Genomic DNA, 26,800 nt, shown 5'->3' with positions numbered 1-26,800 from the left:
CCCGGGGTGGTCCGTTATAGCCTAGCAATGCCCAGGACACTTCTGAAAAACTATTTAATATGCCTCATATTTGTAAATCTGAAAACTTTTCCCAACAGATTGGTGGAAAGATTTGTTACTCATTTCTCAAAGTGAAGATGAAAGAGGAGATGTGTAAGATCTTCAAGTGTAGAAGAGCATTTTCAAAAGAAGAACTGGTAAACCAGATCTTTCGTGGGCATAGCAGCTAGTTTCAGCACCACTGTGGTAAATGAGTTAGCAGCTAGCCAATGTTGGAGTAGTCGACCAACATGGGACTAATAGCAGAGAGTATTTCATACACTGGGGTCTGCTGACACTTATTTAAATAGATAATATTAGTGGTAACTAGCAACCAAGTGACAAGCCATTTAACCAGATCAACTTACCAACTAAAGTTAGCAGATGCATTATAGCAACACTTTACATAACTAAGCTAGCAAGTTAATGAACAAAAATGTAGATTTTTCTTTTTGCTCTTCATTGTGAGGGAAACAACTATCTTTCGAGTAACTATGTAGGTAGCATCACCTTATTAATTGTAAAAGTCATTGTTATTTCTTAAGTCGCTAACTAACTACTCTGAAAATTGATTTACATCAGCTCCTCGGTGTTTGTTTCAATAATAAATAATGTTAACAATTGTAAACATTCTGCTTCTACACTGTGCTGCAATCTGTGGTTTAGTGTTTCTATTAAAATGTTTGGTTGTTGGTGATGGGAGGGGCTTGTAGTCGATGAATGTGATGGAATATGCATGCTGATAATACCGTATATATGAGCAACTCACACCACATCTTACAACCTCCTTCTCTTTCTCTTTGTGTGAACTAACAGCAACAACAGCTCACCCTGTTGTCATTGATTCTTGATGTGGTAACCTTCTCAAACACAGTCATTTATAATCCTAATTTACAATCTAATTTATAATCCTCATGCTGTCTCTCTGTGCAGGTATAAATGAGTGTCTGTTGCTGGATGCATGTAACTCTGAGGTGCCCCCGTGGGATGCGGAGCATTGTGAGGAGTTGTGGGAACGAGTGGAGGGGGTCAGACACAAGCTGACCCGCATCCTGAACCCAGCTAAACTTACCCCGTATCTGCGGCAGTGTAAGGTCATTGATGAACAAGATGAAGATGAAGTGCTGAACTCCACTCAGCTTCCACTGCGGATCAGCAAGGCTGGTTAGAAAACTCTGTTGACCAAACCCCCCCCCTTTTTTTTTACTCCTGTCCTGCACCCACCCATCCTTAAGATGCTGTTTTATGTGAGTGAGTGAGTGAGTGAGTGAGTGAGTGAGTGAGTGAGTGAGTGAGTGAGTGAGTGAGTGAGTCAGTGAGTCAGTGAATCAGTGAGTGAGAGTGACGGACTGAGAGTGACAGACTGAGTCAAAGAGACTACATATTGAATATGTATTCAGTATGATTGGTGGTTGATGGTAATGTACTAAGTAGTTTGGAATGATTCGATTGGTTGGTGTGGTATTTTCCAGGTCGTTTATTGGATATCCTGAGAGGCCGTGGTGAACGGGGGCTGCAGGCTTTCATGGAGTCGCTGGAGTTCTACCATCCAGAGCAATACACACAGCTCACAGGCAGAAAGGCCACACAGCGCTGCTCTATGATGCTTGGTAAGTGTGTGTGTGTGTGTGTGTGTGTGTGTATGTGTGCTTCCTCATTGTACTACACTAAAGGCCAAACATGCACATAGATGCATGTAATGATTTCAGTCCCAAAAATATGTAAAAATGAACTCACTCTTTTAACACCACATCTGACATTATTGCTGTGCACATTAAAGGGGAACCCCTGATTTTTTCAATTTCTGTCTAAAGAAATGGTTTACATATAAACAAAATCATTCAGCATGATGGTGCTCAATTCTAGTTCAAATTCTATGAATACACTGCTCGATGTCTATCAAACTGTTTTATTACTGTTTTACTGCAATCAAAATTACATATTTAATTTCAGAAGAAATGTGTAGGTTCACTGAAGGATTTGGATAGTAAAGAAAATGGCTTTGCATTGTTCCTATCAACACCACTGTAAGGAAAGGTGCAGTCAGTAAATGTCTCTACAAATGAACCATTTCACATCAAAAAAATCTGAATGACTTTGTTTAAAATGCAACCAGTAAATTAGGCAGATATTTTGAACAATCTGTGCAACTTCCCTTTAAGGCTAAACTCATTACCAATCACTTGCTGTAGGATAATAACAAATAGACCCTTTCATTTTTTTTCTTCATTTTTTTTCGGTTGCACATAAAAACCTGTTGTGCCCAGATTAAAATTACTTTTTGTTAATTTGTCAATTAAATAAATGATTGGCGAATTATAATTTTTTATCATACACAAATGCTAATTGTAATATGTTTAGTTTTAGGTTAAAGTACAGATCCCTTCACTTTGCACAGAAATACAAAAACTTGTTTAGTGTTACTGAACATATTTAGTTCAGTATAGAAATTTAGGGAATACATATTCAGAACACAGAAATGTTTTTTAATATACACTACTTGCTCAAAAATATGTTGACACCCCAATAATTTATTAGTTTCAGCCCCATCCATTGCTAACAAGTGTATAAAATCAAGTACATAGTCTTGCAATCTTGGTAGACAAGCACTTACAGTAGAATGGTTCATACTGGAGTGCAACACTTACTCTATTCTTAGCAAAAGGGCAACTTCATTAGAAATTTCTGCCCTGCTGGATTTTGCCTACTCAGCTGTTTTTTTTAAATGGAAACATCTAGGTGTATCAACACCTCAACCACTAAGTGTTAGACCACCCAAACTCGTAGAACGGCCTGTCAAGTGCAGAAGCACATACCTCTGTTGCAGCCCTCACTACAATGTGGTTGGTATAGTGTTGTGTGTGACACCTTTGCCTTCTACACTGTAGACTGGGGTTCAGTCCCCTACTTAGGCCAGCACCCTAAACAATACCAATAAGAGGCCTTGAGGAAGACTCTGAACACTACCTTCGCCTACCTGAACAAATTGTAAGTCGCTCTGGATAGAAGTCATAAACGTAAATGTACACAGTTCCAAACTGCTTCTAGAGGCCACAACAATGCAAGAACTGTGTGTTGAGAGTGTCATGAAATGGGTTTCTATGGCTGAGCAGCTGCACACAGGGCTAAGATCAGATGGAGTGGTATAAAGCATTAACAAGTTGGAGTGATGAATCACGTTTTATTACTTGGAAGTCTGATGGATGAATCAGAATGACAGTGTGGATGCCAGGAGAATACTGCCCAGCAGAATGCATAGTGCCAACGGTAAAGTCAGGGTGGAGGAGGAATAATGATCTTGGGTTGTTTTTCAGGTTTTGGACTCCACCCCTTTGTTTCAGTGAAGGGTAATGTTAGTAATACAGCATATAAAGACATTTTAGACACTTCCAACTTCCAACCTTTCCTGTGCCAGTACAACTGTGTCCCTGTGCACAACCAAAGCTCCATAAAGGCATTGTTTGATGAGTTTGCCATGGAGGAACACCAGAAGCCTGCACAGAGCCCTCACCTTAACCCTACTGAACATCTCGGGGATAAATGTTTTTGGCCATTTTTTGTGTCTTACTATGTTGTAGTACAGGGCCTTACTGTATTGTTCAGGAACTTATTTACACCGGTTGTTAGGATTTGAAGCACCAGAGGTGTATTTTCTGCCATAAATAACTCAATTGAGACCAAATCATGAGTGATAGAAACACCAAATTTGGCAGAGAGGTGGAATATGTCACCCACTGTTTTCTTTTAAAATCATGAAGTCTTTAAGACTGTGCATGTCTACATTTGGGCAGATGAGGAGGGTCCGGAGGGTCTGACACAATTCCTGCTGGTGGAGGTGAGAAAGCTGAGGGAGCAGCTCCGTAATGCTCGGCTGTGTGAACGGAGGCTGTCTCAGCGCTGCAGAGTGGCTGAGGATGAACGCAACAGAGCAGAGAGAAAAACACAAGACCTCAGACAAGACAGAGTACAGCTTGAGAGGTACACACACACACACACATACACACACACACACACACACATCACTTGAGTATGTCAGTAACTTGCCAAATGCCAGGTGCATGTGTTTGTCCTCATCTCCATGCACTGGAGCAGATTCATCAATTGCATGAAGATCATTGATTGTGTGTCTTACGACAGTTAAATCATGAGTGGCACATAAAAACCATGGGGGTGCAGATGGGGGTGGGTTTCCACCTACAACAAAAAAATTAGATAAGCAGTCACAGATTATTTACAAGAATCGGCAAAAGAGTTACATTTCCAGCAAACCACCAAACATCTACATTTTAGGAAATCTGCTATTTTCCCATAATATAGAGCGATGCATTCAAAGACAGTTGAAAGAAATGTTAGTCAGACACACGTGTCAAGCAGAGGCAGCACAAAGTTTAGTTCGCTTTGAAAGTTTTTACTGCCTGTCACTGTGGAAGCATGTCCAAAACATGGGTTTAGTGGGTCATGATGCTTAGTTGGTGGGGCATTGCCCCACCAAATGTCCCCCAAATGCTGGAGAAGAGTGAAAAGGAGAGTGTATGACATATAGTCAGTCTAGGCTGTCTAGCTACATTAATGTTTAACTTGGCTGGCTATGTTAATCACGTACTCCAGATTTATTACACAGCTGATGTTAATGTCTGTGAAAAAAATACCCAGCATTACACTAAGTAATAAACACCATCCAGTAAATTTATTGAGGATCAAAGCTTAACAATACATTGAGAATTGCAGCATCCTTTAAGAATGCATTGGCCTCTCTCCCTCTCTCTCCCTCTCTCTCTCTCTCTCTCTCTCTCTCTCTGTGTGTGTGTGTGTGTTTGTTTGTCAGGCTGAGACAGGACTGGGAGGCGGGTGCTAGAGAGCTGGGCAAACTGAAGGAAAGGCATTTGGAGCAGGCAGTGAAATACTCCAGAGCGCTAGAAGAACAGCGTAAAGCCTCCGCCCGCGAGAGAGAGCTACTCATTCAGGTCATACACACAACATTCATACAGGCATTCACATACTGAGCAAGGGTTATAAAACAGTAAAACATCATAAATCTGAGAAGTAATGTAACCGACGATGTTCCCAACACCCACACAATCCCACCATAAGTGTATTTTCCCAACATAAGCTAAGTAAGAAGAGTACTTCTCAATGCCTAAAACCAGCAAATGAATTACTATACCTGAGCATTCTATAACAGTAATCCACATCCTTAGAATAAAGTGTGTAGTTAAGGTAAATTTTTGTTCTCCAAAGCACAGACAGTGTAAACATATCCTCAAAGTTACAGCATGGTCTTTAGGGTTCACTGCCTTAAATAGGTTTCAATGCTACACCAAATTCACTTTCCCAGATGAAAGTTTGAAAAGAACTTTGCACTTCTCTGTGATAGAGTTACACTAGTGTCAGCATTAGGGAAGTGATCATTACGCAGCATAAACCTCATCATGTCCATTTACTTTGTATACTCACCTGATTCAGTTCAGACAGCACCTGATGAGTCAGATGAGGTGTGTTACAGCAGGGAAAACCCTAAACATGCTGCACAGTGGCTGCTCTGTTCCATGACTTGGAAAGTTTAACAGCAGAGTGCCAATAGCTAAAGTACTTTAGACTAGCAATTGCACAAGAGGTTATGGACAGTTAAAGGTGGAACTGTAAAATGAAAACTGTAAGTGAGCACAGACTGAAACATGCTCAGTAATGAAGATACCTTTAATGATAGTGTGTTAGTCTTCACCCACCCAGCTTGGTAGCATTGTGCAATAGGGGGAGACCTAGCTAGCAGGTGGAAATAAACTAACTAAATTGGGTAACTAACTAAAAAAGATCACAAACAAAAAAATAAATCAAGAAATAAAAAAGAAAAAACAAAAATACAAACATTACTTAGCAGTTATCATTTAAATACAGCTAAAGTTTTCACTCTAGTCTAGAAAACACACTGCTTGTTTTTGTTTATTTTAATTTCCTGTACTGTTTCTAATTTTAGTTCACAAGTTATTCAAGGAAAATAGTTAACCAGTCATCATTTACCACAGTTACAGAAAAAACAAGCACAATGTTATTGAAGGCAATGGGAATGCTACTATAAAATGATGAAGATTCAATTTGGAAAGTACTCATTCTACAACTTCAACATCCTACTTAAATGTTTCTTTATTCACATTGTTACACATGAAAATGCCTTTGTATTATAGGTAGAGCAGCTGAAGAACAGACTGACAGAGTTGGAGAAAAGCGCTAATGGAGACTTCACACCCACTGTCTCCATCAAAAGGGCCAGTGCAGTATATGTGACAGCAGAGAGTGCCCCTGATGGACAAAACACAATACTGCAGCCCACAAATGCACTGAGAGACCACGTTACTGGAACTCAGGTAAAACACACTCATACACACATATAAATACACTCACTCACATTTCAAATAATATCCTCATTGTCATATTTTTAAAGCTTTATTTCATTTGGAAAAAACTTCAGCTTTCATTGTGTGAACTTTTCTTAAAGAATACACCAACACAAATTATGGAAAGTCAAAAGATTTTTTGTAGTTTATTTATGTAAGTGTGTGTGTGGTCTCTGCAGGCTCTGCTAGACATTCTGCAGCAGGACCGCAGAGAGGCAGCTGAGCAGAGGCAGGAGCTGTGCAGTACCGTGCTCAGACTGCAGGGGGAGCTTGAGAGCGCTGAGGCAGCCAGAGAAAAGGTCAGTGAGACAGAAAGTGTTTTTTTTTTTCAGCTGGCCCTAGATCAGCATTTTTACGTGTTTACCTGTGTGCTGTGTGTGCAGTTGGAGGCCCAGTGTGAGCAGCTGCAGCTCAAGGTGCGGACACTGCAGCTGGACTGGGAGGCAGAGCAGAAGAGGAGCATGTCCTACTTTAATCAGATTATGGAACTGGAGAGAGAGAGAGACCAGGTAACACACACACCCAGATGCACACATGCTAATGCACACACAGCATTTATCACACTGTATTACTATCATTGCCAGGTTGTCTTGTTTTTGGATGTAACAGTCAAGCTTCAGCATCTGTGATTCTGTCTCACTCTACATGCATTCCATTTGCTGAAGATTACGTGGTCTTCTAGCCTTGCATCTCAAAGTATATGTACCCTACCAAATATGGTCTTTTCTTCTCATCATAACTTTATGATCGATTCTACCAGGTAGACTAGAAGGGCTCTTTTTCTCTGCCCTGCAAGGCTTCACTACTAGAGTTCCTCAGGGTTCAGTTCTTAGCCAACTTCTGTTCTATTTGTAAAGTAATTCTCTGGGATCCATGCTAGGCTCACATAGCTTCCCTTATCACTGCCACACTGATGAGACCCAGCTGTACTTCTCAATTCCACCAAACACCTCCCACATCTCACAAAAGATATCCTGTTGTCTTTCTGATATCTCTTCATGGATGGAAAAAAACAACACTTTAAAATAAATTTGGACAAGATAGAATTTATCTACCTACCCACAGGGCACTCTCCTACACTGGACATTTCTATCACTATTGACGCCACTGTCCATCCGTTACGCAGGGCTAGAAGCAACCAGCTTCATTTCTGAGGCTGTTGTCTGCTGCCATCCTATGGACAATAAAATACATGGCTTTTAATTCACAGTTTGAATGGTGCACACTTGCTGACCCCCACCCCCAACATGTATACACATCACCACATTCACTTATTCATAAACTCCATAGACACATGTATGCATGCTATATATAAGACATGGATATAAATGCTACAAATGTATGTATACTATATATACTAGAGTTTTAAAAGGGCCTAAAAGTTTTGGCTTGAGTACAGCTCAGGAATTTTCTTTCTGACCCAACCCACCACACAGCCTTGCGTTTTGAGTCCAAACCCAACGCAAGCCCAACAAAATTCTGTTCAAACCTGACAAGCCAAACCAAACCACATCATCAAGTCCGAACCCAACGCAAGCTCAACAAAATTCTACCCAAGCCCAACCTGAGCCAAACCTCATCGTCAAGTTTTGAGTTCATCAAAATTGGTTTGAAACTGACCTGGACTGGCCCACCATCACCACAGTGTAGAACAAAAACTGGTGTTTCTAATGATTAAGCAAATTAAATTATACTTGTGAGGTCATTTGTGTGTGTTGTATTTGTGTGTGTGTGTGTGTGTGTGTGTGTGTGTGTGTGTGTGTGTGTGTCTCAGGCTCTGCACAGTAGGGACAGTCTGCAGCTGGAATTTACGGACTGTCTGCTGGATAAGAATCGTCTGCGTAAGCGCATAGCTGAGCTGCAGAGCAGTCTGGAGCAGCAGCAGAGAGAGCTGGAGAAAGAGAGAGAGAAATGTGAGAAAAATAGAGAGCAGAATGGCACCCCCTGCAGGCACGGAGTGAGTACGGCACTTCACTGACACACATTCCGATCATTAGTGATGGCAACAAAGTTGTCTAAATCAGTAGAGCTTACATTTAAAATATACTGTAAAGGGAATTCATTACTCATTATACATTACCAGTGGTTAAAAGCATGAAGAACAGCTTGTATCTGTTATTAACATAATAATATTATATAGTTTATTAATCTTCTTTATTAATATACTAGTATTAATAGTCCTAGCACATGCTGAGTCTTGTTTTTAGGTTAAAAGGCTCTTCTATTGCTTTAAAAGCATGTTATTTGTTCTTAAATCAAGAACTGACAACAATTGAGTTCATGTAATACGTTTTCTTTATGTGCGCATTTGAAAGCTAGGATTTTTTTCAGTGTATTAGCCTTTATATGATTTGGCTGTAGAGGAAGATATAGAAGACTTTTTCTGTTTTGAGTTGATGCAAACATATATGATACACTTCATGGTTAAAAGTGTAAAGTTATGAATGTTCCGTACATGAAAAGAAGGGACTGTCCTGTGTATATGCAGAATATGTATTGTCATTTAACAGAATTTCCCATTAAAGGGGTGATGGAATTGTCTGTTAATGTTTTATGTCTGTAAAAGTAGATTTTGTGTTTTTTTTCCTACATTTTCTTTCTTTATTTATTTATTTTACTATGTAATATAGCAAAAATGAGAGCCCTCAGACAGCTGTGGGTGCACATAAGAGCTGTACTTCAGAAATAGAGGGGTACAGGAAGAAAACGGTACAGATGCAGTAATTTTACAATGATGCCTCAAAATGAAACCATATTAGTATCACTACACATCACCGTAGAAAGTTTGACCGTGCTTACTTAATCTACAATCTGCTCTCTTGTTTGTCTGTGTCTCTCTGTACACGTGTGCAGTCTCATTTCTCTCTGCTCAGTGAGGACCAGTGTTTTGGTCCCTGCTGTTCTCTCAGCCTGACCCACCATGATGGCACACACCAGCTACTGAACAAGGTTAGACATACACAAACACAGTTGTCCAGGACATGATGCAGCACATTCCTCTGCACACTGTGAAAACAAAGAGGCTGCTTCCTTGTTTCCCACCGCTCCTCTCCTACCCCAGAAGAACACTGAGGAGTTGATGAGAGGAAAGGAGCGGGTGGAATGGAGACAATGAGCATAAATAGGGGAAATGAGACAGCAGATTCCTTTCAGTGTCATTGAACTTGATGATGATAACTTATGAACTGAGCCTACGACAGCGCTCACCTGAAAGCTCTCCCCTCATTCACCTGTGTCCAGTAACAGCTTCTACAAAAGGCAGTAGCTTTTAGGCAATAACTTTCTGGATGCAGCTTTCCTGATGTAAGGATAATTACTGTAATAGGTTGTACTTATTTATTCATGGATTGATTTCATTTACTGTTTGTTCTCTGCATTCACAGTCGCCCTCTAATGGCCAGAACAGTGAACAGTCAGAAGGTAAGAGAGACCTTTTTACCTCTAAATATGTAGAACTTTTACACTGATCAAACATACACTCTGTATTTTTTTGTGTACATTTTTCTTCCCTTTTTCTATATTATAATCTTATCATTTTCAACTGTATATTCTGTTTTTCATAGCAAAGGACAGTTGTATGTGTCGTGTATGACCTATAAAGCTTGATTTCTTTACTGCCTTTGCCTTCAGTGTCAATAGACCGTCTATAAAATTCTGACAACTCCCACCTCCCTTACTTATTGTCCATCAAACTTTCAGGTTCAGCACCTCATAGCATTTGTAGCACTCGTGCTAACAGACTAAAAAGTTTGATAGCACAAAAAAAAAAAATCAGAAACATGCATTTGTGTAAATTGGCTTAACAAGATGTTCAGCGCAGAAATGTCTGAAAATAGAAAAACTTACAAAATAGCCAAATGGATACATTAATCAAACAAGGGAAATCTTTTTTTACTGGGGTGAATGAAGGAAGCTACCCCTTCAGATGAGCCAACACTAGAGCTAACACTAACGTTTTAGTGAAACAATACAAATAACGGTAAACATATGAGTGCATTATTATTTATCCTTACACAGAATCTTTGTACACAAACGCAAGCAAAATATAGTGTAAATACAGTTAGGTTGAGTTTTTGCCAAATGTCTATAAAGCTTGTTCACCCTCACAACACCAGCGCACTGCATTTGTAGACAGAGCATGGAGAGCAATTGAAGAGAACAGATGTTTACCTGTCTCAGAACAGGTGTGTTCAGGTGACTTAGTGCGGGAAACTCCCAGTCCTGCATACTTTAGTGTTTTTCTGCTCTAACACACCTGCTTTAACTTATGGGCTCATTAAAGCCTACATGAGGGTGAATGTGTGAGGGTAAATGTGGTTTGGGGGGTTAAGAGTAGAATTAGAAAACACTTTTCTAAGTCAGTAATTTCTGTCTGTGTGTATGTGTGGTTGTATCTCATAGGTTCGCGCTCCAACTCTGAGGAGAATCTCTTCAGCCCGGTCAGTATCCAAAGCCACACACGCGATCAGGGGTTGAAAATATTTGTTAAAGACTTAGTTTGGAAGACTTGTACAATTTGTATTATTAAAACTGAGCACTTGTAATCACTTTTAACTTTTGAGGCCACTGGGTCACAAAAGCTGGTGAGGAAAAGCCCCGCAGGCCCAGCCCGACACTTACATTTTAAGGAGGGAGTTTAAGGAACACTACAGCAATCAAACAGTGCTGTTTTTGCCCCTGTACAGCCATAGTCTGGCATGCTGGTCTTCAGCAGTGTCCAGCTGACTTGTTATACCATTTTATTGTTACCATTTTATTTTAGTTTTACATTATTTTCACTTCATAACGATATCATTTGAATGGCATCAGAACATTTTTAAGAAACATGGCTAATATTGTCAAGTTCCACATTTTCTCACTACATGATCTGCTTATATAGCATTACAACATATGACAATAGAGCAAATAATGTTATCTTGTTTATCTTAGCTTGCATATAAGCCCTTATTGGTAAATTAAAGAAAAAAATAAAAGGCCCTGGAGTGAAGAAGGCTTAAAGCCATTTTTGTAGCCAAGATGGCAAATAATGAGGGAGATGAAGTAAAACTGAGCTAAAAAGGGTGCAGTTTATTAGAGTGAAGGTGCACAGCATGCAGACCATGTTAAAGCTGAACCTGAACTGACAAGAATTACTGCCTGTTAGTCGCTACATCACACTTGTGGCCGGGACATGCATATGAGGTAAAGCATTTATAAAAACTAAAAAGCAATGCCATGTTGCCACGATGATGCAGCTTGGTAAAAAGTGATACACCATTGTGAAACAGAAAATCCACAGTTAGATTGAACTAAATTTAAAGTTTCCCTGGCTAAACCAGACATCCTGCTTAGTGAGACAGGCCCCAGACCAATGGGCTATTTCACAAAGCAGGATTTCTCAGTTTGGATGGATAGTGTGCATCAGAGGTCCATTAGAGGACTGTCCATTAATTCAATATTCCTGACCTCTTGTCGAACAGGATTAAGTATAAAAGTATTGAAATATTATTGAATTTAACAAGAACCCCTGCTTTTACTATGAAAACCATGCTTTCTGATAAATATAATCTCTGTCTACTGTTATCATAAAGCTGTCTCTTCTTCAATTTGTGTACGTAGCCGTGTGACAGAGCAAAGGAGATCAACAGGCTGTCCACATTCCCGTTTCCCCCCTGCATGAACTCCATCAACCGCAGAGTCAATACTGAGTAAGGCACACACTTACACCCTGCACACTGACAGTCTGCACACACACACACATACAAACACACTCTCAAATCAGCATATAGAGATACATAGACTACATGTGCTAGGCTTGTCGAAATGACTAATTAATAATCACTTGATTATTTGAGCTAATTGCATTTATTTTAGCTGACTGCAATTATCTTCTACAGTTAACTATCATAGGTTTATGTTATCAGTTCTGATGAGTCTTTTACTTAAATGAATATAAACAAAAGAAAGCAGATCAGCCAATTTAGCCATTTTAGGCTTGTGCTTTAATACTATTTAATTGTTCCAAAAAAAGGACAAAATTTGTTAATCACAATTTTTTATATAACAATTAATTGCTTAAATTTGAAATTGAATGGTTGTGACAGGCCTAACATGATCATACACACAAATATATAAACACCCTGCATACTAACGCTCTGCACACACTTTAAAGACATACAAAAAACATACAAACACTCACACTGTGTACATACACACACCCATAAACACCCCCTGAGTGTGTAATAGTGTGTGGTCACTGTGTTTCAGGTTTGATCTGGATTCGTGGGGCAGTGATGAAACCGACACCACCACAGGTTTGTTACACACACACCCAGCTGTAGCAGTGTGCCACACCATATACACTCTATAGGCTGATATACAGTACTGTGTACTGTATTTTATTTACCCGATAAATAACTTTTTCTTATCTGGGCATATAGTAAGTATAATAACGACTTATCTGGGCATTAAGTTTACATTTACGGCATTTGGCAGACGCGCTTATCCAGAGCGACTTACAGTTTGATCATTTACACAGGTAGGCGAAGGTGGTGTTAGGAGTCTTGCCTAAGGACTCTTATTGGTATAGTGTAGGGTGCTTACCCAAGTGGGGATTGAACCCCAGTCTACAGCATAGAAAGCAGAGGTGTTACCCACTACACTATCCCAACCACATCCCAACCACAAAAACCATTAAGTATTTTATTTGTTCAGAATAATAATAATATTAGAATACAAACAACATTAAGATGATATATAGGGATTTTATGTTTTTCAGAGTGTTCGATTAACCCTTTACATCTCTCGTCTTGTGGCAACCCAATATTAATAGTAGTTACCTTCCAACACCTGGTTTGACTACTCAGTGCTTAACAACATGAACACAAGTGTGCTGGGGGTGGAACTGTACAAACCCATGTGATGCAACTGGGGTGTCCAAGAGCACCATGGAACCAAACGTTTTCGTCAAACTGGCTCACAAGATATCAACTACTTTTCAAAATAAGTTCTTGTTAATTTTTTCCATGTTTATTGGCAGCTATTCTAATGATATATGGTGTTTTCAGTGATAAAAACACACTTACTGCTAAAATAAATGGCTTTAAGCAATGTGCTTAGAGCCCTAAGACTTTTGTATAGTACTGTAGCTGTACAGGTTACAGGCTTGATTTTGTTAATTAACACATTCACTGTATGTACTTACCTAATCTGTGTGTTTGTTTGTATTTGTAGATGACTCTGAATCGTCTCTATGGGCGTCGTGTGCTTCTCTGCAGTCTCAGCTTTTCCCTTCTGATCTGGTGAACAAGCTTGCATCGAGCAAAACATCACTGCAGTGAGTGGACAAACAAACTGTGCACACGGTGCCAGCGGGGAACCATTGGGTTCTTCTAGACCTTCAGAAAAGGCCTAACAATGGGCGCTAAAACATAAACATCTGTAATCTGTAGTTTTTAATTTTTTTTTTTTTTAATCATCATGCTTGTTGTATTTATACTCTGCATGTATAATCTGATTCCATTATTGAAGTCTTGGTTGAAAACAAAAGGTTAACAGCCCAAAAAAAGATCCAATCAGGAATCTTTTCTCTGTGGCATCTACGTAGATACAGCCAAGTGGGCTCTGCCCTTGGTGATGCCTTTAGGAGCTGGACTGAAGGCTTTACACATTAGGCTGTGTTCACAAGACATTTTGATATGTTTCGGGTGTATTTGTGGATGTAGATGGATGTGAGCGTGTAAATTATTCAAACAAGAATGCTTGTAGGTGAAAACCACTCACAGGTGTCGCTCTTTTTGAGAAAGGCAAACAAAAAAGACGTGTGTGAGCTTTAATCAACCAATCACTGCCCTTCTATATCTTAGAGCTGGATATTACAGTGAGTGGACTAGAGTGAACATTTTCCACTCCATTTTATTTACAATTTATGTGACTCTCTGAAGTACTATGCCATTGCCATAGTGCCATAGCCAGAACAGAATGATTGTCTGTAATACTAAGCATAGATTAAAACTTTACACAAAAGCAACATATAAATGTGATTTTGTGATTATGATAATTAAGCGATTCTGTGTCAGAGTCATCCTAATTCAGATCATCTAATTAGAAACAGAACATATTTTGAAACAGAATAATATCATCTCTTTCACAGCTCCCTCCCACACTATACTTATAATTACATTTTTTTTCTCTCCCACTATTTCTTTCTCTCTTTCAGTCCAGAGCCCCTGCCAGTAGTCCCCTCGCCCCCCTCTCCACCCAAGAACGTGAGCCTGGCTAATGACATCACTATTGTTGGGGGCAACCGTACGGGAATATTTGTGCAAACAGTGAGGTCGGGGTCAATGGCGGAGAAATGTGGCCTCAAAGAGGGGAGTGAGCTCCTGGAGGTGAGAGAGAGATAGAAAGAATTAAAGACAGATTGGAGAAAAGCAGTTCCTTCTTTATGTTTATTCCACTAAGAATCGTATGATATATGCACAATGCAGTGTGAATATATCATATGTTTTCACAGTCTAATAAAGACAAGTCACATTAATCTAATGTCTAGTTAATATGTGTTCTAAGGCCTATGTATTGTAGTTAATCTACAATCAGTGTGCTTTAATCACAGTTAGTCTCTGTGCTGTAATGTCTGTGCTGGTGTTAATTTGTGTGCTGTAATGTCTGTGCAGGTGTTACTTTGTGTGCTGTAATGTCTGTGCTGGTGTTAATTTGTGTGCTATAATCTCTGTGCTGGTGTTAATTTGTGTGCTATAATCTCTGTGCTGGTGTTAATTTGTGTGCTGTAATGTCTGTGGTGGTGTTACTTTGTGTGCTGGTGCTAATTTGTGTGCTGTAATGTCTGTGCTGGTGTTAATTTGTGTGCTATAATCTCTGTGCTGGTGTTAATTTGTGTGCTATAATCTCTGTGCTGGTGTTAATTTGTGTGCTGTAATGTCTGTGGTGGTGTTACTTTGTGTGCTGGTGCTAATTTGTGTGCTGTAATGTCTGTGCTGGTGTTAATTTGTGTGCTATAATCTCTGTGCTGGTGTTAATTTGTGTGCTATAATCTCTGTGCTGGTGTTAATTTGTGTGCTGTAATGTCTGTGCTGGTGTTACTTTGTGTGCTGGTGCTAATTTGTGTGCTGTAATCTCTGTGCTGGTGTTAATTTGTGTTCTAGTGTTAATTTGTATACTGTAATGTCTGTGCTGGTGTTAATTTGTGTTCTAGTGTTAATTTGTATACTGTAATGTCTGTGCTGGTGTTAATTTGTGTTCTAGTGTTAATTTGTATACTGTAATGTCTGTGCTGGTGTTAATTTGTGTTCTAGTGTTAATTTGTATACTGTAATGTCTGTGCTGGTGTTAATTTGTGTGCTGTAATGTCTGTGCTGGTGTTGATTTGTGTTCTAGTGTTAATTTGTATACTGTAATGTCGGTGCTGGTGTTAATTTGTGTGCTGTAATGTCTGTGCTGTAGTTGGAGCAGGAGCTGTTTGTAGGTGGCCATGTTGACCTAAGGCAGTGTACAGGGGAAGTGGCTCATTTCTCTTTGCAGTGGTGGACAGAACCAGCTTCTCTCAAACACAAGTTTAATGAGGAGGGTGAGTCTCTCTAATGTACAAACACAGGGAAAAAAATGACACTTTGAATTTGCATGGCTAAAATGTGTCAAGTGGTTGCAAATAAAAAAAGTCAAATCAACACACTTATTGTCAATAAAAACTTATAAATGTCAATAGTGTTGATCTGACATATTTAATTAGTGTGCAACTACTTGACACAGTTTAATTATGAACCATTTTTAGTGCACACATTAGTCTATACACACCTTACTTCAAGGTTATTGTCACGATTGGCCCCTCCCAGTCCTGTCCATGTGTTCCTGTTGTTTTGGTTTCCTAGTCCGGCCCCTTGTTTTGATTGTCTCCAACCTGTGTTTCCACCTGTCCCTCATTTACCCTTATGTATTTAAGCCCTGTGTTTTCCCCTGGTTACTGGTCTTTGTTTGAACTGTTTCGATGTTTGATCGTATTGATTGTTTATTGTGTGATTCTGGTTTGTCTGTCATGTCTGCCCCCCGTTCAATCTGTGTTGGCTTTACGAACCTGGACTGTCTAGGCTAGGACTCTGAATTTGCCCTGATTAATAAAAGTATCACTTAATAAAAGTTGCTTATCCCCGGCGTTACAGTTATCCAGAAAATGAATGCATTATGTAAGATGGATTTGTTTTGCCAGGGTAGGTTGTGTGGTGTAATGAGTGGGATTAGACTGGCCTACACACATTTTAATTGGGATTGAAATCACAGTTATTACTGTTAGAGTGACAAAACTACACATGCTGCAAACTCATACTGGATTAAGGTCACTTCATAACTATTACTTTGAGACTGTAAAAGTAGATTCATACTGGATTAAAATCACTCCTAAACTAAACACCACTCTCTCTCTCTCTCTCTCTCTCTCTCTCTCAGGTTACTCTCATTTGAGCAGTGAACTCTCCTCTCCCTCCTTCACTGGTGCTGACTCTTTTTACGTTCGTGTGAACCTTGACCTCTGTCCCTATAGTGACCCGCCCTGTCTGCGTGTGAGCTGTAATGACATCCTGCATGTGACAGACACACGATACAATGGAAAATACCAGTGGCGCTGCACACATGTGGTTACACACTCTGCTAAACCACTACAGCCTGGAGCAGTGCCAAACTACAACAGGTAAACACACACACACACACTCTCTCTCTAATACACTGCTGCAGACAGGGCCACCCAGCATTAATATGCCATCAAACATACACACCCACACGTCACACACACATCACGCTGTCACAAACGTAAAGTGGGTATGCAGGATATTCAACACATGGGGGCGCCAGGCAAAAAGGCACACAAACCTCAAGTCCAGAACTTCAAAGAAAAAAGGTTACTCTGATAAATTTAAATAAATGCAGCCCATAGATAACCCTAAGCACAATTTTATCTACTGATAAGAGCAATGAAAAGATAAATAGAGTACAGTATGTAGAATACAGCATATTTTATTTTTTACTTTTCTGGGTCTGTTACCTGTACACCAGAAAATATATCACTGCTGTGGGAGCAAATGACATCCTGCACATGATACACACAGAGTATAACCCCGTATTTCATGCAATTCAAGCAGAATAGCTCAAAAGAAATGGAAAGTAGTTTGGTTATAGTGACATAGATTAAAAGTAAATTTTCTTCCTTCTGTAAAGTTATTCATTTGGAGATATGAAGTTTTGTTGCGACAGCAGTGATACTGTATGTAACCACACGATTCCATGTTGTGACTATAATGACACATCAGAAGTAGGATACACATGTAAGAGATTAATTAAACTTGAGTTTTACATTATTTAAGAAAAACAAATAAAACTAGGAAAAACAATAAAAGATTCAAAGAAGACCACAAATTGAGTAGGCTGGAGGCAGAGATCTAACGAAGCCTGATAAAATGGGTCTTGCAAACTCCCAGAGAAGTGGGTAGTTGTGCCCCTGGTCACAATCATGATCATACACTCATGCTAAGTGTGGTCTGATGGTTGTGTGTGCTTATGTGCTGTGTTGTGTGTTAGGGCACAGCAGTTGATGTTGGTGAAGCTGCGTACTATGGCACTGGAGTATAAAGACAGCAAGAAGAAAGTAAGACTTCACCTCTCTGTCTATTACTCTACATTTACTATCATTTGAAATCGCTTTTTATATTATGCACAATCTGTGTGTGTGTGTGTGTGTGTGTGTGTGTAGTTTTGTAAAAAGGGGTCTGATCGTCTGCGGTTGGTGAAAGCAGCGACTAACAGCCGCAGGATTGGTTCGTTCTCTCCGGTCCTCTACACACTTAGCAACCGTAAGCCTCATTTACAGTCTAATACAAAGCACAGTCAGTGCCTTCACAAAGCAAAGAAAAAAGAAATCAAATCATGTTCAAAAACTATTCAGCCCTTAACAATTAATAGTCTTCATATCAATATTCAGTTAACACGTTTAACTGTTCTTAAATGACATTTACAGATGAAATAGTTCAACATAAAATCAGATTTACACAGACATCGTTGATGTCTTTAATGAACATCTTTAAAAAAAGAACCAAATTTACACTATTTACCCTAAAGATATTCAACCAGCCAAGACATGTTTGGTATCTGAAGTTTCCTACGTTAGTTTTTCACTGCAGCTGCAAGGTAAATATTGTAGATTTTGGGTGACATAGATTTCTGTCATTATGTAGCTACATTGGCCTCATAGCTCCAGTATATCGTTGCTGTCAGAACAAAACCTTGTAGCTCCAAAATGGTACCTTTACAGGAGGACTTGGGGGCAGTCGTGGGCTGGAGGTTAGGGAACCAGCCTCGTGACCGGAAGGTCACCGGTTCAATCCCCAGAGCCGACAGCACATGACTGAGGTGTCCTTGAGCAAGACACCTAACCCCCAACTGCTCCCCAGGCGCTGCGGATTGGGCTGCCCACCGCTCCGGGCAAGTGTGCTCGCTGCCCCCTAGGGTGTGTGTGCTCACTAGAGTGTATGTGGTGTTTCACTTCACGGATGGGTTAAATGCAGAGGTGAAATCTCCCCATTGTGGGACTAATAAACTTAATGTAAGTTAATAAAAACAAAATTTGTCTAGGTCATTTTGAACCATTTCCATTGGTCTGTTCATCCTGAAACAATGAAATGTAAAGGGTAACTGGAGTTTTCAAATTATGCAAAAAAGTATAAAATCACCAAAATGGAGATTGCACAACAGCACCAATATACAGCTATAATTTCTGCTTTTAAAATTTACAATATGTTTTAGTTTGGCAAAAAATAATATTGGCAAAAAATAACTCACACAGTTTTTCCCCCTTACCCTAAATGCAGCCTATCAGCCATATTTTAGTTTCTGAAATTTGCTTTTTTTAGATTGGCCCTGCAGTTGTGAGGCTAATGTAGCAACAACTTTCAAAGAAAAACACACAGCGCTGAGACCTCCCTCTGACTACATTTGGTCTTAATGTCTACATTGTTCATTCTGTGAAATTCCCTTGACTGTACTTGGTGCACTGCATGGTCAGCTACATTTAGGATACATATGTTTTTTTTGTGCCAGCCAAACTGTTCCTTCAAAGAAAGGTTATGTACCCTGCTTGTTTTTGTGTGTTTTGTGTGTGCATAAGCATGCATACATGCATATTTGTGTGTGTAGGTCACGAGGAGCACCTGATCCCCTACAGTGTGGTGCAGCCAGTGGAGGTTGAGTGTAAACGGCCTGTGGTGTTCTCCCCATCTCTGCTGTCCCACCGTCTCATAGAGAGATTACTGCAGCCTGCAGAGTCGGGATTACACTTTAACACCTGCCAGCCAGGTACACACACACGCACACACACAGAAGAGTTATCAGCTAGAAACGATTTTTCTGAACACAGTAAAGGTAAAGGAAACAATGTATGTTCTATAACATACCATGCAGTCTTAATGCTCATTTATGCTCAACATTAAATACGGATATGGATACGGATGGAGCCTTCTGTCCGTACTCAGCATTCATTTCATCCGTATTTGTGCACATTCTCTGAAATTCTGTGGATATACAGAGCAGACGAAACTGAGCAGTACTGACCAGAGAAGGATAGGTGCCCCCCTTGTGAGCCTTGGTTCCTCCCAAGGTTTCTTCCTCAGTTCTGAGGGAGTTTTTCCTTGCCACTGGTGCCCCTGGCTTGCTCACCTGAGTGTGTTTACATTTCATGTTAAAACTTTGTCTTTACTGGAATTCTGTGAAGCTGCTATGCGACTACATCAGTTGTAAAAAGCGCTATACAAATAAATTTGACTTGACTTGACTACTACTGGGAGCTGTGGTGGCAGTGTGTTCAATAGTGTAGTGTTCAGCTTTTAGTTAACAATACCTGGGTATATGATGTGTATTAGACAAATATCACATCCATCAGTAAGTAATTGACATTATCTCCTGGTTTTATCATCAAATGTTTTGTTTAAAACAGTAATAAATGACCTTCTAGTTATAAAATTTTACAGGAATTCATAAGAATGTTCTTCGATTCTCGTGGGGTCCAAGGGGTTAACAAAGACAAAGCTTCTAAAACGATATATTTAATAATATTAATAGTAAAACTTTTCAGGCCGGACATAGTTTGTACTTGGATGTTGTGTAGAGGTGCTGAGTGTGTTGTATTTGTTTCACTTTGTTGTTATTTGTTTATTGTTTTGAGGGTGTTTCTTTTCTTGCAGAGCCAATCGCAGTATGTGAACAGCAGGATAAGAGCGTGTTCCTGTTGGACTCTTCAACATCAGAGCAAACGCTGGGAATTAGACTACAGAGCATTCAAGAGGTTATAAATCAGGTACAACACAAACATCTAATGCTAAATGGATACTACACTACAAATCTGGCACCAAACTATGCAAGAATTTTTTAAATAGGAAATTTTTGTTTCCTTTGTCTGTATCAGTTCCAATAATATATGATGGTTTTACAGCAAAAACACACTTACTGCCACAATTAGTGGCTTTAAGTAATGTGCTGAAGTGCCTAAGACCTTTGAACAGCACTTTACCAAACAGAGAAAAATAATATCCATACACTTAAAATCAGCTTTTCTGTGTTTGTGTGTGTGCGCCAGGACAAGCACTGTCTACTGGAGTTGGGAGTGAACCGTGTCGAGTCTCTCCTAAAACAGGGACTGTATCCCATCGTCATCCACATTAAGCCTAAAGACAAAAAGGGCAGGAAGTTCCGGTATGTCGCTTACTGTAAATTTCCACTATGATTACCAACATGACAATTACATTTACAGTAATTATTTGACAAAAACAACTGGCATCATTTTACCCCCTTTTTAAACCCCTTCCCCCGAGACAGGTTTGGTGTCTAAAGTTTGCTTCATTTGTTTTACATTTGTGCTGGGCTAATGTAGCTCACATGCTAAAACCTCACCAAGTAGCGTGGTGCTGACAGCATACTTAACAATCCCACAGTTGCCTCAATCCATGTTGACACTGATAGCCAACTGAAAATGGACCACTGTTGGTCTGCTGATGGCAAAGCTGGCGTATTGCCATTTCTACTTACAGTTGCTCATTTTCCACTCATAGTCCAATTTATAATAATAATAATAATAATAATAATCTTTATTTGTATAGCACCTTTCATACATACATGCAACTCAAAGTGCTTTACAGAATAAATAAAAAGAAAACAAAGATAAGCAAAACACATTAAAAGAAATAAAGATAGAAGGAAACAAAATAAAATAATGAAATAAAATGAAAAAGATAAAATGAAAAAGATAGAACAGACAAAAGTTTCTTAACTAAAAGCAGATCTAAACAGGAAGGTTTTAAGATTACTCTTGAAGCTGTACAGGGATGTAATGCCTCTTAGCTCCTCAGGAAGAGAGTTCCAAAGCTTTGGGCCATAGTGGCTAAAAGCACCCTCGCCAATCTTTAACCGGGTTTTAGGAATCACCAGTAGATTACTGTTTGAAGACCTGAGAGACCTGACAGTAACATATCTCACCATCATTTCAGTGAGGTAAAGAGGAGCAAGACCATGAAGACATTTAAACACCATCACCAGAACCTTAAAATCTATTCTAAAACTGACAGGTAACCAGTGCAGTGAGTGGAGTGCAGGTGTAATATGATCTCTCTTTCTTCTCCGGGTCAAGACCCTTGCAGCAGCATTCTGAACTCGCTGTAGGTGAGAAATAGATCTCTTAGGGAGAGCAGATAAAACAGCGTTGCAATAATCTATCCTTGATGTGATAAATGCATGGACAAGTTTTTCACTATCAGCAGGAGAGAGCATATCTCGGACCTTAGCGATGTTTCTAAGGTGAAAATAAGCTGTCTTGCATGTAGTCATGATGTGTGATTTAAAGCTGAGCTCATTATCAAAAGTGACGCCCAAGTTCTTAACACATTGTTTGGCCTTCAGATTCATTTGATTTAAATAAGTCTGAACATCATTCTTTTGTGAATCACTGCCAATAACAAGAACCTCTGTCTTCTCTTTATTTAATTGCAGAAAATTGTCTGACATCCATGTCTGTATATCACCTATGCACTCAAACAGTGAGCTAATTGATTTTAGGGCTTTAGGTTCTAAAGAAATGTAAAGTTGAGTGTCATCTGCATATTGATGATAACTAATACCATGTTTGTTAATGATATGCGGTAATGGAAGCATATATAGGTTGAACAGTAAAGGCCCAAGAATTGATCCTTGGGGGACGCCACAAGTTATTTTTTGACGTGTGGAGGAAGAGGTACCTAATGCAACATAGTAATCGCGCCCAGTTAGATACGATCTAAACCAGTCTAAGACTAAGCCACTAAGGCCTACCCAGCTCTGTAGTCGATCAATAAGTATTTCATGATCAACAGTGTCAAAAGCAGCGCTTAAATCTAGGAGAAAAAGGACTGAGAGTTTGCCTGCATCTTTATTCAATCTAAGGTCATTTACTACCCTAACTAGTGCTGTTTCAGTGCTATGGAGAGCTCTGAAACCGGACTGAAAAGTGTCATTTATTTGGTTTACTTTAACATAATCATTCAACTGTGTTGACACAACTTTTTCAATGATTTTGCTAAGAAAAGGAAGGTTAGATATAGGTCGATAATTATTGAGAAATGTGGGATCGAGATTTCTGTTCTTTAGTAGTGGTTTAACCACTGCAGTTTTAAGAATATTAGGGAATTCTCCCAGTTGCAAAGACTGATTAACAATCATTAGAACTTCATTAGATAATGAGCTCAGAACCTGCTTGAAAAAGCATGTTGGTAGAGGGTCCAGTTCACATGTAGAGGATTTAAGTGATGAAATCACGTCAAATATTTACTTGTTTCCTTCCTTTCTTTAGTTATACTTTGCATATTAGTTGAGTAAATCATTTTAATCTAGCACAGTGCCAGCATCTACATTATCTAAAAATCATTTTATATCAGGCCTAGTCATTATTTTTTTCTCTCTCTCTCATCTGTTTTGAATTATGTAATCTTACTTTATTTTCTGAAATAAAAGGCTGTGTGCATTTAAAATAAACTAGGTAGAGCTTGTATGCAGGACAATAATCTAGGCAGTCCAAGGTTGGACCAGAAGTGGCAAACAGTCAGCAGGGTGCTGACCTTATCAAGCCAGCGGACCGCTATATGCTCGCTGCCTCGGGAATTGCAAAGTTATCCCAAATACTGTAGATTTGCTTACAATTTGTTACACCATGTACCACAGTATTATGTTTGAAGCAGACTATAACTTTATACCTCAATATAGGTGAACTGAACTTGACTTTATTGTATTTTTAGTGAGAGTGAATGAACATTTTACAAGCTCTCTCTCTCTCTCTCTCTCTCTCTCTCTCTCTCTCTCTCTCTGCGCAGCAAGTTGTTATCATGCCGTGGGGAGGATGAGTTGATGTTGGAGCTGAAGGCTGATGAGCTTCTGTTGGAGACTCTGCCGCTGCTGTACTGCACAGTGGAACCCAACACCTGGAGCTGCACCGAGGAACTTCTGACCGCTGTCCGCAGCACCATACACAGCCAGCAGGGGGCGGTGGCCTGGGTGGAAATGGACAGGCTGTAGTAGAGCCGTAGAGGCGCTGTCAGAAGCAGCTTAGGGGGAATCTGCCCACTTCCTATTCATCCAGTTTTACCAAAAATATGACTACTAAATGCTAGAGGGCGCTAGAGAGAGTCCTCATATTTCACCTCATACTATTCTAAATGATTCTGTTTACATGTCAGTAATTGAACTCCAGTTGAACTGAAAATTAGTGTCCCCTTCACGAAGAGCATCACAAAGTGTTATAAAGTGGTACTTTGTAATTGAATCTGATGTTCCTTTGCAGTCAAAGCTGCATTCTCTCTAGTCACTCCACTAACGTTTGGGGCATTTTGTAGTTTCAGCTGTTTTTGTATGCAGTGAAATGAGTTCATGGCTTTTTCTCTGTTATTTGTGTTTTGTTATTGAAATATTATGTTTTCTATTTATTATTATACACATCAGTTTTGAAATGTTTATCAATCCATGTTTATCAATCCAATGTTTTCAATCAAATGAACCCTCCCCCTGAAGACTGAAATATGTAAATGATCGCTGTTCAGTCTGGCTATCTTGTATTGTGCCTCATTCAAAATTCAGTCCAGGCTGAAACACGTCCTATGACCTGTGTGAACAGGCAGAGCTAGCTGATGTAGACTGAATAGGCAGATATATGTAAATGTGTTGGTTTTGTGACATTGTGAAAGCAATGACTTTAAAAGGGGTTGTTTTGCATCTTAGGCATCATATATGGATTTTATTGGTTTACAGTGTTTACGTGCTATATCAGACTCTCTTCATTCAAAAAGTGACAACATTTTGATTGTCCATGCTATGGGCCCTTTAAAAGAGCATTGAAAATTTAGACCAAAGTTCCACAGACCCCTCCTTCTGCACTTGCTCACAAGGGCCCTCTAGTGTCTGACTAACAGGTCACTGAGTAGGAGTTCTCTGTCACCATCAGATTAACCCTGAACTGTAAGCCCTGTATACTCCTCACTCTTCGAACTTCTCACTTTCATAACTACATAACTTATATTTTAGCCTCCTGTTACTGAATAGTTACTGAATAATTTAGAGTAGGTCCTAATAATAATAATAATAATGATAGGCCTGCAGTTTAAGGGGTTAATCTGGGATTTTAATCCATAATCACAGAGTCTAAGGACCCAAAATACACAATATCAGTGCTAACTGTGGAGTGACAAACAGCGTCTAATAACCGTAACACAGGACTCCTCCTGAAACCCTTCTGTAATTGATGATGATGCTCCCAAAATGTTTTTATATCAGTGTTGTTTAATGTTTGTGTGACTTTCTTTTTTGGTGCTAGAGGCTACTCTTTCTCATTGAGCCACATTTTTAATAAACTACCTGTGTGACCTCAGAAAAGAAAAGTGAAATAAAAGCAAATGGTGCGTATTAATAATCAAGTGTTACCATGGTAACCACATCTTCCATTTCCATGATTACAGTCATAACCATCCATCTTCATTAAACAAGAGATGCTTATACAAGCCATTGGTAAACATAGAAAGCAGTGGTTCACAGAACCAGTAGTTCTAGTTACATAGTTAAGTTAGCTACATTAGCCTCAGAGGTTTAAGTGCAAAAAAAAAAGACTCCAACAAACTTCAGACACCAAAGGCTTGGCTGATTCACTGCCTTTGGGATAAGCAAATAAGATTTCTGTAGTAACCACTTCTGTAAAAGTGTCCAATAAATACTAACTTAAATCTAATAACTAGGTTTATAAACATTTAATGGCTAAAAAAACTTTAATAACATGTTAGACTTCTTAACTAATAATTCACCAACTAACTTCCTAATAAACTGATGTCAGAACCAGCTGGTTACAAGAGAATAACTGCAAATTTAGGAAAAGGAATGGCGAGCGGGATTTCACTTCCTAATGGGTGCAATACAGTGGCCCCAAAAAGTATTTAGGCACCTTAACCATTGGTAAACTGTGATGAAGTATTTTATTGATGAATATTCATTTAGTAATTTAGGGAATGTTTAACAGTATTTTATTTGCTTTAGAGAAAACCACTTTCACATAATGCAAAACGCAGTAGACTCGTTTAGCCTGTTTACGCCTTGCATTAGTAACTATGTGTTTCAGGTCTGTAATGTACCTGAATAAAGTTTGGTTGGATTCTGTTTACACGTTTCACTAAAACGCATCTTCAGTTTGAGCAGATAAGATCTGGTTATACTTTCTCCGCATAAAAGCACATCAACACACACATCGCGTCCGTTTGCCTTTACCTCTTATTTTACTTAACTACTGGACCCAGTGTATCACTCTGCCCTGAGGTTCATCACTGGAGATCCGTACAGAAATCACCACTGTGAGCTGTATGCGAAAGTTGGTTGGCCCTCTTTAACGGTACGAAGGGAAACACACTGGTTGATTTTTATTTATAAGACACTCTCCGGTCATTTGCCAGAATATATCACTTCATTGATGAATACAAATAACAGTAATTATCAGACTCGCTCTAGTAATTGGATCAGCTGCCAGGTACCAAGAGTTTTTACTGAACTGGGAAAATCTGCTTTTAGTTACAGCACCAGCTGGAATTCACTACAGGAAACACTAAAACTCAGCTCACTGGTGTCACTCAGTCATTTTAAACTTTTAATATCGAACCACCTTCAGACAGCCTGTACCTGTTTTATTTAATCTTATTTATTCTTAACTTCTATTTCTTGTTTTAGTTCTTCCCTTAGTTCTTTATTAATTTTTAACTTATTTTAATTTTTTTTATTATTATTATTATATTTTTATTTTATTAATCTCTTATTTTCTTCTGATCTTAATCTCATCAATTAAACCT

At 39.2% G+C, this 26,800-nt stretch overlaps 1 protein-coding gene and 1 long non-coding RNA gene across 3 annotated transcripts in view; one reads left to right on the top strand and one right to left on the bottom strand.

Moving 5' to 3' along the window:
- Positions 1 to 25,405, top strand: part of zmp:0000000896 (caspase recruitment domain-containing protein 10) — a 29,847-nt gene extending 4,442 nt beyond the window's left edge. The window contains exons 2-24 of one of the 2 annotated variants that reach the window (XM_017716014.2): positions 973 to 1,203; positions 1,512 to 1,649; positions 3,831 to 4,017; positions 4,865 to 5,003; positions 6,222 to 6,401; positions 6,611 to 6,730; positions 6,815 to 6,940; positions 8,206 to 8,388; positions 9,285 to 9,380; positions 9,815 to 9,851; positions 10,833 to 10,870; positions 12,030 to 12,118; positions 12,678 to 12,724; positions 13,644 to 13,746; positions 14,629 to 14,800; positions 15,873 to 15,996; positions 16,869 to 17,109; positions 17,994 to 18,060; positions 18,166 to 18,265; positions 19,605 to 19,763; positions 20,648 to 20,760; positions 21,040 to 21,155; positions 23,798 to 25,405. In XM_017716014.2, coding sequence (XP_017571503.1) covers positions 973 to 1,203; positions 1,512 to 1,649; positions 3,831 to 4,017; positions 4,865 to 5,003; positions 6,222 to 6,401; positions 6,611 to 6,730; positions 6,815 to 6,940; positions 8,206 to 8,388; positions 9,285 to 9,380; positions 9,815 to 9,851; positions 10,833 to 10,870; positions 12,030 to 12,118; positions 12,678 to 12,724; positions 13,644 to 13,746; positions 14,629 to 14,800; positions 15,873 to 15,996; positions 16,869 to 17,109; positions 17,994 to 18,060; positions 18,166 to 18,265; positions 19,605 to 19,763; positions 20,648 to 20,760; positions 21,040 to 21,155; positions 23,798 to 23,999 — 3,008 coding nt within the window. In that variant the 3' untranslated portion in view covers positions 24,000 to 25,405. Of the gene's footprint in view, positions 1 to 972; positions 1,204 to 1,511; positions 1,650 to 3,830; positions 4,018 to 4,864; positions 5,004 to 6,221; positions 6,402 to 6,610; positions 6,731 to 6,814; positions 6,941 to 8,205; positions 8,389 to 9,284; positions 9,381 to 9,814; positions 9,852 to 10,832; positions 10,871 to 12,029; positions 12,119 to 12,677; positions 12,725 to 13,643; positions 13,747 to 14,628; positions 14,801 to 15,872; positions 15,997 to 16,868; positions 17,110 to 17,993; positions 18,061 to 18,165; positions 18,266 to 19,575; positions 19,764 to 20,647; positions 20,761 to 21,039; positions 21,156 to 23,797 lie in introns of those variants that run through there. The other variant, XM_017716015.2, reaches the window with a different exon arrangement.
- LOC108438294 lies at positions 6,631 to 7,645 on the bottom strand. Its single transcript, XR_001858677.2, has 3 exons — positions 7,491 to 7,645; positions 6,796 to 6,919; positions 6,631 to 6,710 (listed from the first exon to the last, which is right to left on the bottom strand). It is a non-coding gene; the product is annotated as an uncharacterized LOC108438294 (long non-coding RNA).
- Positions 25,406 to 26,800: the final 1,395 nt, after the last annotated feature.

Source organism: Pygocentrus nattereri, chromosome 1 (genome assembly GCF_015220715.1).
Source record: "Pygocentrus nattereri isolate fPygNat1 chromosome 1, fPygNat1.pri, whole genome shotgun sequence".
Classification (NCBI taxonomy): domain Eukaryota; kingdom Metazoa; phylum Chordata; class Actinopteri; order Characiformes; family Serrasalmidae; genus Pygocentrus; species Pygocentrus nattereri.
Note: the sequence above shows the minus strand (reverse complement) of the source record. Positions and strands in the feature narration are given on the sequence as shown.